Source organism: Rhinatrema bivittatum, chromosome 2 (genome assembly GCF_901001135.1).
Source record: "Rhinatrema bivittatum chromosome 2, aRhiBiv1.1, whole genome shotgun sequence".
NCBI classification, from domain to species: Eukaryota; Metazoa; Chordata; class Amphibia; order Gymnophiona; family Rhinatrematidae; genus Rhinatrema; species Rhinatrema bivittatum.
Genome location: NC_042616.1, coordinates 792,997,594 through 793,016,802, shown reverse-complemented (window position 1 = coordinate 793,016,802; position 19,209 = coordinate 792,997,594). Strand labels below are relative to the sequence as shown.

Genomic DNA, 19,209 nt, shown 5'->3' with positions numbered 1-19,209 from the left:
ATGTGGGCTTCTGTTAGGAAGTACTTTCATTATGTTGGAAGTTACTGAGGTTTGAGTGGATGGTTTTCCACACTAGGTGGGTAGGTGAGTGGGAGTGTTATGGCTGGATAATGTGATGATTAAGTGATATAGGATGATGTATGAAAATTTTGATTTACCTCTTTGTATAGGGTTTATCATCTTATTTTATGATTGTTCAGAATATACATATGGGATTGCAGAGAAGTCTGTTTTGATATTTTTTATTAAAAATTCAGTAAAAAATTAATAATCTGGACTATTGAGAACTGAGAAAACGTTCAGGAGCCCTAGTCTAGATTAATAGTATACATTTTGTATAGATTAAATGCTATGCATGCAGTCTAAAAATATGTAGGGTTAAACGTATTTCTTATAACATTTCCTTTGGCAAAATAATTTTAGTCTACTTGCATTTATTTTCTGTAGTTCGGTTCCTTAAAGTTTGTCAAAAACAGAAAAGCAGAAAATGGAAAAATGACTGGCAGTGGTTATGAGGCAGATGAGCCTAGGGTCAAACAGTTTTGGTCTAGCTCCTCCATCCAGGAGGCTGTAATTCTTCATAAAGCACCATAAATCATAGGGATGTTTATTTGTGTTATCTACAGAGAGAGTCTGATATGAAACTAACATCTTCCAGGAAACAACATGATTTATGAATTTTATTATTAGTGCCACAACATAACAACATTTTCATAGTTTCTGCAAAGGTCAGGAAATGTGTGGGAACTCATGAATACCATTTCAGTTTTGTGCTCATGAGCAGAATAAGAAAGGAAAATGCAGCATCTCTCTTGCTTTAATAAGGGAATCAGTAGTGCTTAGCACACAGGTTTATTCTGCGTGGGCTAAAAAAAAAATGTATGGAAGTAGAAATTATTTGAAAGTAGATATTTTCACTAAAACTTTGTCCTTTCTTTCATTAATGTACGTTTCTTAAAGTCACAGTGCTCAAATGGTGTTAAATTTACAGTCCTCTGTTTACTCATGGAAATAGGTACATTTGAGACTGTTGCGGTGCGAAATGTCCTGTATGATCTCATTAGCATGCATCATCCCTGTTCTAGAGTGGGAAAGAGCAGTTCGTCTTTTGTTTTTTTTTGTGCCCTGGTAGGTTATAATGAAGTAGCGATGTGGGAATGAGCGGAGGCCAGCATCTTCCATGTTATAATACGTAACTTGGATACAATAAAGGCAAACAGTTCTCTGGCCTGCCTTGAACCAGTGGTTGACTGAGACGAGAGACTGGAGCTCTGCTCTCAAGCCACTGGATGGCTCTGATCGATCAGAGATCAGGGGTTTGCAGCATCTCTGAGATAAGACCTGCCCACCCCCACTCTCGAGTAACCAGATTGACCTTCAGAGATTGCTGGGAGCACTTTCTTAGCAATTCAAATGCTTTTGAACTGATGAACCTGGCAAGAGAACCATAAACTCTTCATGTTGACGTAAGTTGTCTGCCTATATATGGGGTTGTTTACTAGAAGGTTCTGAACCTAGAATGGTTCTGATGTGAGTAATGCAAAATGGATTGGCATATAGCTATTTTCATAGTAAATGATAGCAGATAAAAGACTACAATGGCTCATCCAGTCTGCCTAGCAAGGTGTTTAGGTTTGTAACCGTCACTTTGTGCAGGTTTATTTCCCCATTCCTTCTGTTCAGGAATGCAATTGCCACTGCGGCATGCACATTTCTCTTATATCTTCTATTTAGGGTTGTAACTGGTCCTCCATGCAGTTTGCTTCCATGTAGAAAAGTTATCACAGGTTGCCCTTGTTCTTCATTTTGGCTTTCTTACCCCTAGGGGTTTCTCTCTGTTTATCCTATGCCCCTTTGAATTCCATTACTGTTCCTATCTTCACCACCTCCTCCGAGAGGACATTCCAGGAATCCACCCCCCCTTTCCATGAAAAGAATATTTTCTGACACTGTTGAGTCTGCTTCCCTGGAGCTTCATTAGAAAAGGTGTGCTTTTTGGGCGTTTTAAAGCCTTTCAGGATCTGGCAACCTTGTTGAGCAGACTTTTTTTTTTTTTAAGTAAATGTATTTGTTTAGCCATATTCACTTGCTACCATAGTGAACCAGTCGACAGTGTAAAAACAATGAGGTATTGATATCAGCGCACGTCAGGCTTGAATGCTACATCTTGTAGCTTGTGGTGTTAAAAGGGCTCAGCAGCTGACAGATTTATTTTATTTATTTATTTATTTTATTTAGCATTTTTTATATACCGAGGTATAGCATAGATGCCTTCACTCCGGTTTACATATGGAACAACTTGTTACATTGAAAGATTTAAAACTTTAACAATAGTGGGAAATGGCACCAAAAGAAGAGATATGAACAAAGAACATAGTGTAAACAGGGTAGATACACTGAAAAGATAGGCAGAGATAACTGGGTTCTTCAAAAAGGAGGTATCAGTGGCTTGAATCAGTAGAGATTGTCCAAATGGAATATTTAAAGTTGGCAGTTAATGGGATTATAGTATAAAGTCATTGAGAGTTGTCCTTCAGAGTATGGTTGAGAAGCCAAGACTTTAGGTCTTTTTTGAAGGATTTTGAGTTTTCTTGCGCGGTGAGGATACACAGTGCATCCAATACTTACGCATTCCTCTCGCCATCCCTTTCTTAATGGTATTTTTTTGTCCTGAGGTTGGACTTCACCCTTGAGAAAACATTTAATATAAGTCTAATTATATACAAATCTGTGCTATTTGTATTAACTGGATACAAGAACATTTTAGTTTTAGGAATGTGTGTAATGCTTCTTTTGTGCAGTATGCTTTTGCTCCCAGAAGTGGCCTGTGCTTTTTTTTTTACACTCTGTACTTATAGTCCCTGTCCTGGGACAAATCTCCTTCTATAAACCGTGTTAGTTGCCTAATAAATCACTGCACTTTATAGGAAATGGTAGCTAGGTATGTCCCCTGCAAGTGTCCTGCTACTTGAACTAAAGGAATGCTTGGGCCAGTTCAGGCCTCATATTTACAAAGTTTCAGTGGAGTACAAGGTTGTAAATGATTCAAGAACTGATATCAGTCAATTGAATAGCCAGAAGCTGCGGATGATACTGGTTCAGGAAAAAAAATCATTCACTGTTTTATAATAAATTGTTTGCACATTCAGCAATTGTAAATACTGAGCAAATACAATAAGGAAGTGTCAGAGTGGCCACACCTCAATAGTTTCATTTTTCTTTCAGTGACTTTTTCAATGGAGCACCATTTTAAATTAAAACTTGTCATCCGGATACAATTGTCCACTTTCTTAATTGTATTTTTTTTGTTGTAAGAGAAAATTTAACTTCATCCTTTCGAAAACATTTGCCTAAATATATGTAATATATATAAAATTATAATATGTCTAAATATATATAAATCTGCTAATATTTGTAATGCTTGAATACTAGAATCTTTGAGGCCAATATTTAAAAACCCCTTAAAAGAATTTTATATGGTTAAAGTTAGCTGGATAAATTATCAGGGATATTCAGTGGAATAAACGGCCCACTGAATATCCCTAAATAAAGTTATCTGACTATGAGAATCATTCACTAAGCTGAAGTATTTTTCCCTGAAGGAAAGCCCTCCAAATAACATGCGATGGAGGTGCTGGAACTGTGGGGCTGCCATCACTTAAAGGGGGCTAATAGGTCCCTCTTCAGGAGTTGTTTTAAACCCCAAGTGTCTGCATAGACCATCCTATCTCCCTCCCAGCACCCCTGGAGGTGGTCCATTGTGTAAAATGAAAAAAAACCCCAAACCTTTTTGTCATTGGTACAAGCCTTGCACCCAGTCCCTCCCCATATATCCGGTCCTCATTAGCTAGGAGGCCAGGATCTCCATCCCTGACCCTAGCCCACCCCACGGACCTCCCTACTGAAAATAACATCCTAGGTGGTCCAATGGGGCCCCCCAGCCCCCAAATTCAGACATCCATCCCTGGTGGCCTAGTGGAGCCCCACTTCCTATGACTCCCCCTTACTTGAAATGGATTCATTGGTGATCCAGTGGGGGCCAGGAGCACCCTCTAGGCTCTGGGCCTGGTGACTGCTATTTTCCAATGGCACCACCCAGCTTTTACCCCATTACATTAGTAGTGATGGCAGAAAAGGACCAAATGGTCTATCCAGTCAGCCCAACAAGCTTCTTATGCAGATTACCCCCAAGCCTTATGATAAGGATAGTAATATTTACAAAGACTAAGCAACTGTCAAACCCATACAAAATTACTGCTAACGACATTTTACTTGGTGAGGAGCCATCTTGAAAATCCAGGCAATGCTGCTTGTCTTGCATTGCTTTTGGACTTGGTCATAGAAGCAGCCCTGTGCTTTTTCCCTTTTGTCTGCATATCAGTATCTCATATTGTAAAAGACAAGGGGGTGTGTTAGTTATGGTCTGAATTCAGTTCCCCTTCCCCACCCCACCCCTGCCGTCAAAGCAGAGAGCAATGTTTCAGTTGCATTAAAAGTATCAAGGCTTAATGGTTGAGAGAGTAGTAATCTCCGTGCTTCTGCTAAGGGTAGTATCTGTTTCATCGAGCAGGTTACCTCCATGCACCTTTTGTGCATTTCCGACCTCTAGCCTTTATAGTGTGTGTCCCATGCCCCTTTGAATTCTCTGACTGTTTTTGTCTTCACCACCTCCTCCAGAAGGACATTTACGGCATCTACACCCTCTCCATGAAGAACTATTTGCTGATGTTGGTTCTGCATTGTCCCCATTGAAGTTAATTTCATGACCTCTAGTTCTACTCTTTCTTTCCAACTGAAACGTTTTGACGTTTGTGCATTATTAAAACCTTTCAGGTATCTGAAGGTTTGTATCATATCTCCCATGTTCCAGGGTATATATATATTTAGGTCCTTCAGCCTTTAATCATAAGTCCAGTCCAGTGTTTCCCAATTGGTGTGTCTGAAGACACTGGGCTATAGGATGGAAATGAGAAACCTGTGGTAACTTTTGATGTAACATTTCTGCATAGGGGCTACCTGCACAGAGCAACAGTGACATCCCCAAACAACACAGAAGGGGGAGGGGTTGGGGTGGAGTTTGCCCGATGATAAAAAGCAATTTTTTTTACATTTTTACACAATGGCCTGCAAATTATGGTGAATTCATCCTGTTGTCTACAGAGACCCCTGTTTACTAGTAAGCAGACTTGCTTTACAAACAATGCCTCACCTATCTGTAGCATGTTTAGAGATGCAGTCTCAACACAGCTGTGTTTCAGCATCCAAGGTGCTTGCTTCCTGGCATCCTACTTCTTCACTTTCAGTAATTAACATGTAGAACTATGACGGGACCCCATTAACAGGACTGGACAAATCAAATATGGAGTAGTATTGTCCACATTATCTCATACTGTCCACTGAAAAGCTGAAGTTCAGAAGCGCATCAGTGTTGTCATAATATCAAATTAACTTCATATTCTAGTCAAGAAGATGAAAAAAGATGATCTCTGCATCCAAAATTTCCTTCACCACATATTCATTGCTGCCCTTCCATGCTAAAGTAGTTCCCCTGACATCACTTTTAGGGATTCATGAACTCCATAATTGCAAATCAGAAATATCCGGTCAAAGTTTGGGATTCCCAGGTATTCCATTTCTCCTATCAATTTCGTAGTATATAAATAGGAAACCTTATACTCCAGACAATAAAATGAATGAAAAAGGCTTCTACACAACTGGGAAACCATAATTGTCCAGTCCCAATAGAGTTCCCTAACACTGGGGATATTCCACCTCCATTTTAGTAAGACACCACATGATCAAAACTGTCCAATCCTGGGCTAAAGTTTCAAATAGACATTCACAAAATGGCTTACCAATTTTCACATAAAACCAGACATACCGTAATTAACAGTTCCATGCTATCTCAATATTTGAGTCCCTTTAGATGCACTGTATTAAGCATATACTTTATACATATATTTCTATGTTTTTTTTCAATGATATTGTACACCGTTTTGACTAAACACTGTTTGTAAAGGCTGTATATAAACATTTTTAAATAAATACTGTAAATCTATCAATGCTCAAGATAGGCTAGACAATGCTCCACATTGCCTCCCTCTGTGGAACATTTACTTGATATAATGAACCAAAGCAAATTCTCAAATATATCAGATGCAATGTTCTACCAAGGGGTTTTCAACAGAGTGTATTCTTGTCAGAAAAATCTGAGCTATGACTAGTCCATCAAAGTTGGAATAAGAGCCATGCACAATCTTCTGGTTCATCTATGGTTGTGTCCTTTCATAGCAAAACTTAGAAACATTGTTTGTGCTTATTCTCTTTCAAGCTAATTTTAAGAAAACTGTGTATAAACTATTTTTCTTTTCTTTAGAAAAGAAAGATGTGACACAAAGCTTGGAAAGCTATACATCAAAATGTCCTGGTACGATGGAATTCATCACGCTTCCTGATGGATTAATCCTGCCTCCAGTTCCATTTACTAAACTGCCCATTGTAAGGTAAGATTTTATCGGATAAACTTAACTTGAGTTATCACGTTGAGTTTTTTTTTATAGTTAAGCTATTGTACTTTGAGTGACCAAATTGTTTTTCTCTTACCTTTTTATTTTTTTCACAAGGCTTTTCATATATTAAAGGGGTAATGTCATCATATATGAGAACCGAATGTGATGGTCTGGTTTATGATTCTTTTGAAAAGTAAATTAATATTTTATAGACATGGGGAAGGAAGTTCAACTTTTCTCTTTAAATATACTTTGAAATAGTTAGTGTATGCTTGTACCATGATACAAATTAGGCATTCCCCATCTTTCAGTTCCCCCTTCCTCCAATCCCTCTTCTTCCTCAATTACCTCTGATATCCCTTTGCCAATTTTTCCCTGCTGGACACACGGTGTGATTATGTGCCGACACTGCAAGCATTTTCAAAGCTTGTAAACTGACTGGCTGTGCTGATTTCGTGAATTGTGAGCTCATTGCTGCCCTGAGAAGTTTGACAGGGCCTTGTAGTGCTTTAGGCCGGTGAGATGGGCTGCATTGGCTGCTCTCTTTCCCTGGGCTTCTTAAGTCAGTGGGATGGGCTTTGCCAGTTGTTTGGTTGCAGCTGCTCCCATACTCAACAGCCATCACAACTCCCCTGCCCTGCTTATGTCCTTCCTGCTGCCTTGTTTTTTTTCTATTACATGAATCGGAGAAAACACTTTCTACTGATCTGGCTAAAATATAGAAGGTGTGTGAGTTGGAAATGCATTTCATATTACTCTGTTACTGTATTGAATTAGGTAGCAGTGGACCATTTTGAGTTAGTTAGAGGGTCTGTACTGCTTTTTTTTAAATCTGTGCATACTTGCTTCCTGGTTCTGTGTCAGTTGAGATGCTTTCAGCTTCATTTAACTTTAAGAAAAGTAGTGCTGTTTTTTATTGATCTTGCAAAGAACAAACCTCCCTAGCTTGTTTGATTTTTCCTTAGAAGGCATTATCTATTGTGCCACAAATATCTAACAAAAAAATGGATCATGGGCCTAGAATGTAAAGAAGTCCTACAACCTGAGCAGTGTGAGATAAGCTCCCAAACAAGTAAAACTTAAAACAAACTATAAAGAAAAAAATAAATGAGCTGCAGAAAGAAACCCCATACAAAGGATTTTTTTTTTTAATGAATTGCACAGATAATTTGTTAAAGATCAGCCTGTGAAGAAAAGATTTTCTGTGAACAAAGTGAAAGTAACTTAAAAAAAAAAAGTGTCTGGATATGCTAAAATTCATATTGAATTTGCTCAGTTCCAGCAATTATCCAGTCTGGAAATTTAAGATGATTCTTCTTCTAAAAACTAGAGGATTTTGGACAGTCATAGATCCTGTTGAAACCGATAAAACAACTACATAGGAAGTGTAAAGAAAAAAAAACGCCTGAAAGACACTAACCGCTTCACAAATAAGTCACGTTATTAATTATATTATAGCAACAAGTATCCGGCAACATTTGAAACAGGCAAATAGTGGACATATTTTTGAAAATTAAAACCTGATCTTTAATCATGAGACGAAAATCTTCAGAGAGGTGCTAGTCTGGTGTAGCAAAAATGACAGAGGCAGGTAGCACCTTGTAGACTAATCAGTTTATTGAGAGATGGGCTTTCGAGGACCAGAGTCTATTTCATCAGATGCATCTCTGCATCTTCGGTAGATTCACTTCTGTTATTTGTTTGAGATAAGTATTATTAAGTGGAAGAGAGAGGAATCTACTAGTACATGCATACAGCATGTGAAATCATTTGCTTGAACAACTGAGTCCTAGGACATCCAACTGAGGAGGGAGAAGTTGTATCACGAACAATTAGAGGACTCCCTTAACCATACTAAGAAGTGGCCGGAAATGTTGATATATGCAATATTTCTAAGCTGACTTTAAAGTCTGTCATTTATTTATTTATTTAGGCATTTTATGTACAACGTTCCAAAAGAAGATCTCAACAGTTTTTATAGTATTAGCATTCATATTCATGGTCAACGGACATATGCTTTGTGTTAATGTTCACTCTTCTAATTCAACACCACAGCGAATACATATTCTAGTTCATTATACATCTTCAAGGATATCATAGTAGTTCCTATGTAATTTAGTTAATATTAATTCATTCTAGGTCTACATAAGTGACAATATATTCTAATCATACTAGTAATGCCTTTATATCATTCATTATATATTGATTGATCGACTAGCGTTATCTCTTAACATAGTAACACAGTAATGATGGTAGAAAAAGATCAAAATGGTCCATTTAGTCTGCCCAGCAAGCTTCCCAAGGTAGTAACTGCCGCTCCGTGCAGGTTAACCCCATGTTTCTCTTAAGGGTATTTGTACTGTCAATGCAATTATCAGCAATATAGTTGTTTACGTTAAATCATAAGCCTTTCTAAAGAGCCATGTTTTCAGTTCATGCTTCACAAACCTTTGTTTTGTGATCTTGGGTCCCTCTGTGGTGTACAGAGTTGTAGTATCACTCCTAATAGGCATGGCTTGATATTGTTGATAATGTTGAATATTAGTGACAACACTGTATAATGGATTCGAGATTGTACAGAAAGCTAGTGCAGGGCTAACAGTGAGGGGGTGATGATTTCAAATTTTCTTGTCCCTAGAAGGAGTCTTTTTGATGCATTTTGAAGTAACTGTAGTGATTTTAGTAGACATGGGGAAGGCCTAGTAAAAGGGAGTTGTAGCCTAAGTTTGAAAATATAAGTGTTTGTAAGACAGTGCAGAAGTCTTGTGTTGGTAACAGAGGTTTTAGTTGATGTAGAATTCTCAGCTTGGAGTATCCTGATTTGATTGATTTGCTTATATGCTTTTCATAGTGAAGTTCTCGTCAATTTGAATTCTAGGGTCTCAAACCTCATTTGATAGAGTAAGATTGGTAATTCCTAGATTTAGGGTTGGCGGTTTGAGTATTGAGTTGTCTTCTTAGCCATATAATTTCCTTTTTTTGTGTGTTAAGAGTTCAGTTGGGAGAGTTTTTGTTGTATGATCTTAATGTATGTTGATAGGGTTGCCACAATTTTTTCGATTGTTTTGTCGAAAAGGATGTAGAATTATATGTCTGCATATAGGAAGAATTGATTCCCAGATTTGCGAGTAGGGCGCATATAGGCAGGAGATAGAAGTTGAACCGAGTGGCTGAGCGTGCTGAACCTCTGAGGATGCCAGTATCGATTGGAAAGGTGTCTGAGATTTGATTACCTAGTTTGACTTTGTCATGCACTTCTACAAGAAGAACAATGCCAGAAAAAAGAATTCTTCAGAAACTGAATCATGCAAACTTCGGAGAAACTTCAGAGAAAATGACAGAAAATGCTGTTACTGCAAGAAATGTGGACATTTATAACAGATTGCTATTTTGTACCCAAGGGAAATCCTCAAAATGCAAAAGGTACCAAATATTTTTCAAGCAATGAAAAGGATCAAATAAAAAATAATCAAGAGCAAAAATTGCCAAAGAGTAGTCTGATGAGAATACTACACTCTTGATCAAGAAGCAGTATGCATTCCATGTAACAATCAACCATATAGATCAAGAGACAAGTGACTGCAAAGAACCATTTTCAGTAGTTTCTGGTGCCTCATGTCATTTAACTTTCCAGCATGAATTATTTGATAACTACACTGTAATACAGGACAGATCTATAACAATGGCAAATGACATTTCTAATGAAACAGTGCTACTAGGAAGCATTTAATTCAAGCCATATTGGAGACAGTAGCTATGAAAGTCTGATAGCTGAAGATGTATTGTTTGTACTTAAATTAGCTGACAATCTCTTTTCAGTTTCCAAATTAACAGATGCTGGATTGAAAATGTTTTACAAAGACAGCTGCAAAGTAAAAAATGTCAAAGAACTTATGTTCCTTCCATCAAAAGACTCTGACATTTATCGGATGAATGCCCAGGTTATACCAGCAAGCGATCATGCAAATATTGTACAAACAATTAATGCCAAGTTGTGGCATGAACGCCTTGCACATTTGAACTGTGATACTCTAAACTCTATAAGCAAAAGCGGGAAAATCAATGATATTCCCTTGAAAAGAGGAGTTCTAGATGCAGGTGAAAACTTCATCAAAGGTAAACATGCAAGAAAAACATTTAAGACAATTTTCATGGAACCATGCAAAACCATATTGAAGATATATTCATGCCAGTTGATTCTATTTGTGGTAGTTGGTATATATATTTGTCATCGTAAATGATTGCAGCTGGAAGTTGAATTGAGTTTATTTATAAGCATTTGATATTTCATCTTTTCCTAAAGGTAGGCTCAAGGCTAATTATATAAAGGAGTAAGGCACTGAGTACATAAGTACAAATATGAATGTATTTTAATTAAATACAAAGACGAAGTTCCAAATATTTTCTTTGACTATGAATAATATGCAGAATGTCAAATATGCAAGAAGCTGAAATGAGGACATACTAATCTGGAAGTGAGTTTATCACAGATAATCCCCCTCAAACATTAAGATCCGAAAGCAAAGGCTTGCTGGACGTTCCCTTCATAAACTTGCATATTTGGATTTCACAAGAGAGAGAACTTTTTCAATTTCAGGACCAGTCCTGTGGAACTCCTTACCATGCCAGATTCAAACTACTAAGTATCATAACATCTTTAAAAAGGTTTTAAATACCTTTCTGTTTAAGCTCGCTACCAATCGGGAGTCTGCTGGTCTGACACCTGTTTGATGACTTTATTCTTCCTTTCTGCTGCTGAAGAACTTGCCAGATGAATGCTGCGAACATTTGAACGGAGTATGTTAATTATATGTCTCTCTTAGTTGGCAATATACTGTATGATTAGCAGGCTTTGTGTATTTTTGTTATGATTATTTCTGTGTTCATTTTATTGTGTATGTTTTATCATGTAATCCGCCTCAGACTCTCTAGGTGTGAAGAGCACAGATCATAAATTCTAATAAAGTAAAACTAGAAAAAAATAGGATTTATTGGACTATGGAATTCATCATGAAAAGACAGTTCCACATTCACTATCCCAATATGGAATTGCAGAATTATGCTTATTGAATGCTATTAGAAGCAGCAAGAAAAATGCTGATAAGATCTGTACAACCAGTCAATTTTTGGTCTGAAACAGCAAGTACTGCTGCTTATACAACATTCAGGCCGGTCCAATAAATGTGTGTGGAAAGCGGGCACTCAGTCTTGAGCACCCGCTTTCCTAATGCACGCCCAGCCACCTCTCCTGGGCGTATGATAGAATATTTAAATGAGGGGTCGCGCTAAAAAGGAGGCACTAGGGACAAATATGTGCCCTTAGCTCCTTGACAGCAGGCGCCCAGGAGAGGTGGCCGTCAGTGGGTTAGGAAAATGGACGCTCAATTTTATGGTTAGGAAAATGGACGATCATCAATTGAGCGTCCATTTTCCAAACCTGGCCTCCGGCACTTTTTTTTTTTAAAACATTCTCTTCCTTTTTGTTCCTTCGACTTAATATCTCCACAATATTAAGTTGGAAGAAGTACAGAAAAGCAGTATTTTCTGCTTTTCTGTATTCTTTTTGGACTGTTCAGAAATTAACACCTGCTCTAACAAGACGAGTTGATTTGTACATTGCAGTCTCTGCTAGCTGTATTGCACAAATCAACTCCTTTTCATCACTTATAAGGTCTAAAATTCTTTAATGATGTTCATTTTACAATGGATACCTCTGAATGTGTCTGTAACATCCCCCCCAATCCAAACCCACCTCCCGAAAACACCCCGAATCAAAATGCCCCCTTACAATGGTCCTTATATAGAGTATCAGACTGAGCCTCTCTCTCAGCGCCAGCTGAGGAAAATTAGGAGTTACACACATGAGTGCTGGCCCTACCCCTTTTTCCACCTACTTTTTCTGGGCGTGCATACATTGATGTACGTGCACCCTTCCCGGCTATTTAAAATTCACCTAGCTCCCGTGTGACCCACTTATGTGTGTATATGGCCATTTTTGCACGATCAAGGCTTTTATAATCTACCTCTTACAGCATAAAGGGTTTGTAGATGCACATCCAAAACCCACGTCCAACCACGAGTTAAACAGTGCACTCTGCCTGAAATTGCTGTAAGGAGGTAGTAAAAGAAAAGTCACCAGAAGAGTAAACAGGCAAGAGGCAATGTATAGTAGGATACTTTAAAATATTTGGATCTCTTGTAAATCCCAGTATTCCCAAGCTGTAAGATTCGTGGACTCTTGTTGCTGTGGGGAGGTTAGCTCAGCCTATGGGGGAGGCCCCGTAGGCACTCACTAACAGCTGGTGGAGCTATGCAGGGAAGAGACAGGACCTGAACTTCCCCTCTACAGACCCCTTTCCCCTTGAGCCCTTGGGTGCCAGAGGCTGGCTGGTCTTATGTGGACCATAAAGACTTTTTACATGTCTTTATGGACATGTAAAAAGTGCAGTTCCAGGGCCAGACTAGGGTCAGAGGCAGGCAGCAAACAAGAATGGTCAGTATCCAGGCAAAGGTCAAAGGTAGGCAGCGAACAAGAATAGTCAAAGTCCAGGCTAGGATCAGATCCAGAAGTCATTTTGAATGCAGGTAGAAGGAATGACACAGCAGTGTGACTGGGTGGGAGTGGGGAGCAAGGGCTGGATAAGATGAGGCTGGGCTGAGCTGGAGAGATGAGGCAGACACAGGATCAGGAACACAGGAGTCAAGAAGTAGCAATTCACACTACACACAGGATGCAAGTGACCCATTGCTGAGGCAAAGAGAAAGCAGCAAGAAAGCCATTAAATAGGATTCTGGAAGTGACATCCTCACGGGGGCACCACGGCCTGTTTCCACTGTGAGCTCTTTAAAGAATCCGTGCAGATGGTACTGGCTGAGGTGGCATCCTGCCACGTAGGTGTGGAGGATGTTGGCGTCCGCCGCAGGAGGTGGAGGTCCTGATGACCAGTGGTGTTGGGGTGGGTGCAGCAGCTTGTGGGAGTGTACTTCAAGCCGCCAAACGTAACACAAGCAATATCGTAAGAAGTTAGAAACTAAGAGCAAACTTGCAGTCTTTGTTGGCTATTGCGAAAATAGCTAGTAAAAAGCATAGACCAGTCATCTTATTTCTTAAATTATATTTATTCGGGAGATCAAAGATGAAACAGTAGTGAATGATCCAAAATGACCGACTCTGGCTGAGTTTCACCTACAATATGGGCTGCATCAGGGGCTTCTTTTGGATATTTGTACAGCTATCTTTGTTCAAACAGTATGAATTCTTTAATTATAAGGTTTTTATGGCAGCATGCCTGCATGCCTCGAAATATGTATTGCATGTATTGTCACTGATCCCTTCAATTCAGCATTGCTGTAATAATATTCACATTCAACATTCAAAGATATATCTTTGAATGTTGACAAGCATCACCCAATCAAAAAAAAATCAATCAGATTTGTCTGACAGGATCTACCCCTCATGAATCCATGCTGCATTGGCTCCAGCAACCCACCTGATTTTAGATAGTTAACTATCATTTCTTTCAGCAGTGTCTCCATTAAATTTTCCTCCACTGAGGTGAGGCTAACCATCCTGGAGTTTCCAGCCTCCTCCTGCTACCATCTTTGTGAAGAGGGACCACCACCTCTCTTCTCCAGTCCCGCAGCACCACTCCCAGTTCCAGGGATCTATTGAACAGGTCCTTCAGCGGACTCACCAGCACATCTGAGCTCCTTCAGTATTCTGGTTTGCACCTGTCTGGCCTTATCCGCTTTTAGTTTGCCTAACTCTTCCCATACATTCGATTCCATAAATGGAGTTTCATCTCTCCGTCCCCATCTACAGTCTTGTCTACCAACAACAGTCGTCCTCCAGGGTCTTCTGTAGTGAACTCCAAAATGAAGTATTTGTTTATTTCTGGCATTTTTTTGACTCTCTCCACATTGCTCCTCTTCTCCTTTCAATTTCACTGTATCACTTCTGGCCTCCCTTCTTTCTCTGATACATCTGAAAAATGTTTCTCACCTCGCTTTATTTCTTTGGCAGTCCTTTCTTCCACTTGACCTTTTGCTTTCCTAATTTCTTTCTTCATCTCCCTTCATTTTACCAGGTATTCTTCCCCTTTTTGGAGTTCTTTATACTTCTTGAACACTGTTGTTTTTGCCTGTATTTTTTCAGCCACCTCCTTTGAGAACCAGATGAGTTTCTTTTTCTTCTTACTTTTGTTTACTTTTTTAACATATAGATTTGTTTCCTTTTGTAATAACTCCTTTTAATTTGGCCCACTGTTGTTCCATCTTGCATATTATCTTCCAGTCTTCTAGTTCTTCCTCCAGGAAAATCCCAATTTAAACAGTCATGTGACTTCTCTGTATCTTATTTGTGATATCAGACCACTGGGGCTCAGCTGGGTACCTACCCAAACACTAGACATTTTACCCTTTTGTGAGCTGTAGATCAAGTATCACCATTTATTTAAGCAGCCCCTTGAAGGGCATCCACTATCTCTCTACTTCATGCAGATTCCATAGAAGGGATACTCCAATCCACATCCGGCAGATTAAAATCTTCAACAAGCAACACGTCTCTCCTTTCCCATCTTTTGCTTGTCTTTAACCAGATCTCTGTCCAGTTCTTCTGAGATGGAGGTCTGTAGAGCACACCAATGTAAATGGAAGCACCATCCTCTCTTTTTTTTTTTTTTTTTGACAGCCCATAATGCTTCTTTCCTAGCCCATATCCCTTGCATGTCAGTTGCTTTGATATTTCTTTTACATAAAGAGCTACTCCTCCTCCTTTCTGTCCTTCCTTATCAAGTTATAATTTGGGATGGCTGTATCCCAGTCCTGAGACTCAGTGAACCAGGTCTCTGTAACAGCAGCAATGTCCAAGTCCTCTTCCACCATGAAGGCCTTCAGGTTTGGGATTTTTTATTGCCCATACTACAAGCATTTGTGGTCATAGCTTTACAACGTTTCTCCCTTGGTTTTCTGTTCTTCCTAGTCACCTTTTCTGCTATTTTGAGCTGATTGATTTTGTTGTTTTTCTCATCCCACTACCTGTATTACTTGGAGGTGACATTGCAGTTTCATTGGTCACCTCCTTCTACCCCTGCCTTTTAGTTTAAATGCCTGTTAATGTACGCTCTGAATTTCTCGCTTAGCATCCTCTTTCCAGCCAAGGACAAATGTAGACCATCCTTACACTATAATCTTTTACTGCTCCATATACGGCCCCAGCCACCAACGTAACCAAATTCAACATGTAAGTTGCGAACCCCTGATAGACTAGTACCTACTGTATATTAGAAATAAAATCTTATTGTAACAGTGTGTAATAAAGTGAAAGAACCAATATATATTGAAGATGGAATGAAGACCAACCAGCATGATAATTGGATGGAAGCTGTTGCTGAAAATCTTTCAGTTCAAACTGGATGAAAACTTGATAACTAGTGCCATGAAAGAAGGAAATGAAAGTTATTAAATCAAAATGGGTATTTAAGTTAATGTTAAATCCTAAAGATGATGTGCAATGATATAAAGAAGAACTAGTGGTAGTTGGTGATGATCAGTGAAATGGAATAAGATTATCAAAAGCATTTACCAATAATGAAAATGACAGTTCTTAGATTATTTGTTTTAGAAAATGAAGAAAATTTTTAATTCTGTAATTTGATGTGAAAACAGCACATTTTCATGGAGAGCTACAAGAAGTCTACATGGAAGAACCTTCAGGGACTGCTGAAGAGAAAAAGATGACTAGTTTGTTTTAATCCACACACTGCTTTTTGATCTTTCAATCAGGTTGTGTATGGTACATGACATTAGAGCAAATACTACATGACCAAATTTATCATGAAATAGAATCAGATCAGTGCATCTTTATATTGTGACAAGGAGAAGAATATGCTATCTCAGCTCTTTACGTAGATAATATGCTAGTAGTAACAAGTGACAAGTTTCTACAAGGCGTACAGACTTTTTTTTTTCTAGAGACGAAGATTTAACTAAAGGATTTAAGAGAGCTTATTAGTCTTATCTTGGGCATTGACATTTGCCGTGAGCAACTTATATTGATATAGGTGGAATGTAAGTACTTTTATAATTAGAGAGCAATACAGGCGAAATAAGTTGTTATTCGGTCAAAAGAACTAAATTGAAGTAAAAAAATATTGGTATGAGTGACCATAAATTAGTATCAACTCCATTGAGCTAACCCATAAAGAAAATGATTGTCCAGAATTAATAGACTATCCAGGTGTTCCATTCCAGAGACTTATTTGAAGTTTTATGTATCATGTACAGGCAACAATATCAGATTTTATATTTATAGTTATTTGAGCTGCTTCAGTACTTGCTATATGAATGAACACTGGAAGGTGACCAAATGTATTCTCAGATATCTTCATGAAACAAAACATAATATTTGATGTTATGAAGCTTCTAGAGAGAGAATAATTGGTTATTTGGGTGCAAGTTGGAACTTGAACTCAAGATGGAATATCTACTGGAGGTTATGTATACAAACTATCGCAAGTAGCAATTAGCTGAAAAGCTGTTAAACAACAGATGGCATACTTATCTACTTGAGAAACTGAATACACTGCTTTATGTGAAAATATAAAGTTCTGAATGAACATGGATTTAGCAAGTATTGTAGAAACTCAGTTGACATAAAAACTGACAGTCAATCGGCAATGAAACTGGCAGAGAATAAAATACATCATCAGTGAACAAAACACTTAGAGGCCAACATTCAGTGCTACTTAGCCAGATAAGTAGCAGCCGCTTAATATCTGGCTGCGATCAGCGGTCGCTACTTAGCTAGCTAAGTACTCATTTGGCTAAATAGTTAGCTAGATATCTATTCTGGGTGGGATTTGGGCAGGTCAGGGAGGAGCTACTTATCTAGTTATCTTAGCTGGATAAGTGATAATATTTGGACTTACCTGGTTAAGTTAACTGAATAATTTAAACCTGCTTGATAGATCTAAAGTTAGCCGGATATAACTTATCCAGTTAGCTGGAACTTATCTTATATTCAGCGGTATAACTATGATGCTGAATATCCCTTCTAAGTTATCCAGATAAGTTATATCCAGCTAACTTAGCCAGGTACCTTTGAAGATTGAGACCATTGATTTTAAATATTTATTCTTAAGAGATGAAGGGAAACAGAAAATTTCAACTGAGCTATATCCCAACAGAAGAGATGATTGCTCAAGATTTGACCAAACCACTTCAGAAGAATAAGAATCAATTTTGTATGCAAGGATTTGGATTCATTAAAAATGATTACCATAGCAAGTGGCATTCACACACATGGGAAATCCTTGTTGTCATTTCTTCAGTTAAAATTAGACTTGCGCATATCCAGCAAAATGTTTTAGCTATGTTGCTCTAGTGTTCCACTGATAATCAGGAAAGAAAAAAAATCACCTGAAATTCCATAAGGCTTTGAAAACATGGATGTTTTCTCAAGTGTATGAGGATTATTTACTTTAAGTTAGAAGGAATCTTGTATATATTTTCCTGTATTTTATCTTGTTTTACAATTTAAATGTCTATTTTTTTATTAAATTTTATATTTTATGAAATGTATTGTTTTTATATTTTTGTTAGCTGCTATGATGGTTTACTGAATGGCAGTCAGTCAAATCTAATAATAAGAACAAGAAAGTGTTGGAAATGCTGATGTCATGCTGGACTATATTGTTAGCTAGTAGTACTGTTTAGAGATATGATGGCTTCTGTACTGCTCTGTATGTATACTTATTTGCTTCCTGAGTTGAGTTGCTGGCTGTCTGATGCATTGTTTTGCCTTGCTAAACAGCAGTGTTGTTTTACTGCTCTTATAAAGAAGAAACCATCCTGGGTTATTTTTCCTTACAAGGTATTCTCTTATCTAAACCATCTATGTTGTTTCACAAACCTTTAATAATAACCTCATGTCAAAATGAGGTCCACCTACTAAATTTTAGCCAAATAAGTTCATGGAGAGGGCCCTCAATTCATGTGCATGCACAGTTGGACAGACATAGCGACGACAAGAGGTGTTTCATGTTGAGGAAATGTACCTAAAAGTTGGTTCTTTTTATTTATTTATTTATTTATTTATTTATTTATTTATTTATTTGTTCGGTCATTTATTTATTTATTTTATTTTATTTATTTGTTTATTTAATTTATTTATTTATTAGCTTTTTTATACCGGTGTTCGTAAAGGTACATCACGCCGGTTCACATTATAACAAAAGTAGTAAAATTACATAATAGGGAAAAGGGATGGGGCAACATAGTGAAGCACAGAAGTACAGCTCAAATGCAACAACAAAAACGTATCAAGAATATAACGAGGTGTATAACACAACTTCAGCAAAACGACTGAAGGAGCAACAAATTGAAAGTAATGACTAAGGTGAAAGATGCTGTCAGACTAAATAACTAAATAAATTTTTTAAAAAGTTTTGGTAATTTATCTCCTTACATTTTCCTTGTTTAAACCCCCTTCACTTAAGATGGCATATAAAGTGGCTTAAAAATGTTTGCGTGTCCTTGAGGCCTGGAACGAGGCTTGCTCTGAGATTCTGCGTCTGCTCTCTAACTAAGGTCACAATAGCAACATACATTGTCCCTCCCTTGGTGGGTTTAAGCATTGGACTTACAGGATGCAGATCTATGATCTGAGCAGTGGAGACGGCTCAGGTATCGGTAAATTTTA

At 38.0% G+C, this 19,209-nt stretch overlaps 1 protein-coding gene across 5 annotated transcripts in view; it reads left to right on the top strand.

Annotated features, from left to right (window-relative positions):
* TRAPPC9 (trafficking protein particle complex 9) overlaps positions 1–19,209 on the top strand; it is a 1,860,352-nt gene that overhangs the window by 166,241 nt on the left and 1,674,902 nt on the right. For all 5 annotated transcript variants that reach the window (XM_029592072.1, XM_029592073.1, XM_029592076.1 and 2 more), the window contains one exon: positions 6,377–6,503. In XM_029592072.1, the coding sequence (XP_029447932.1) occupies positions 6,377–6,503 (127 nt within the window). The remainder of the gene's footprint in view (positions 1–6,376; positions 6,504–19,209) is intronic.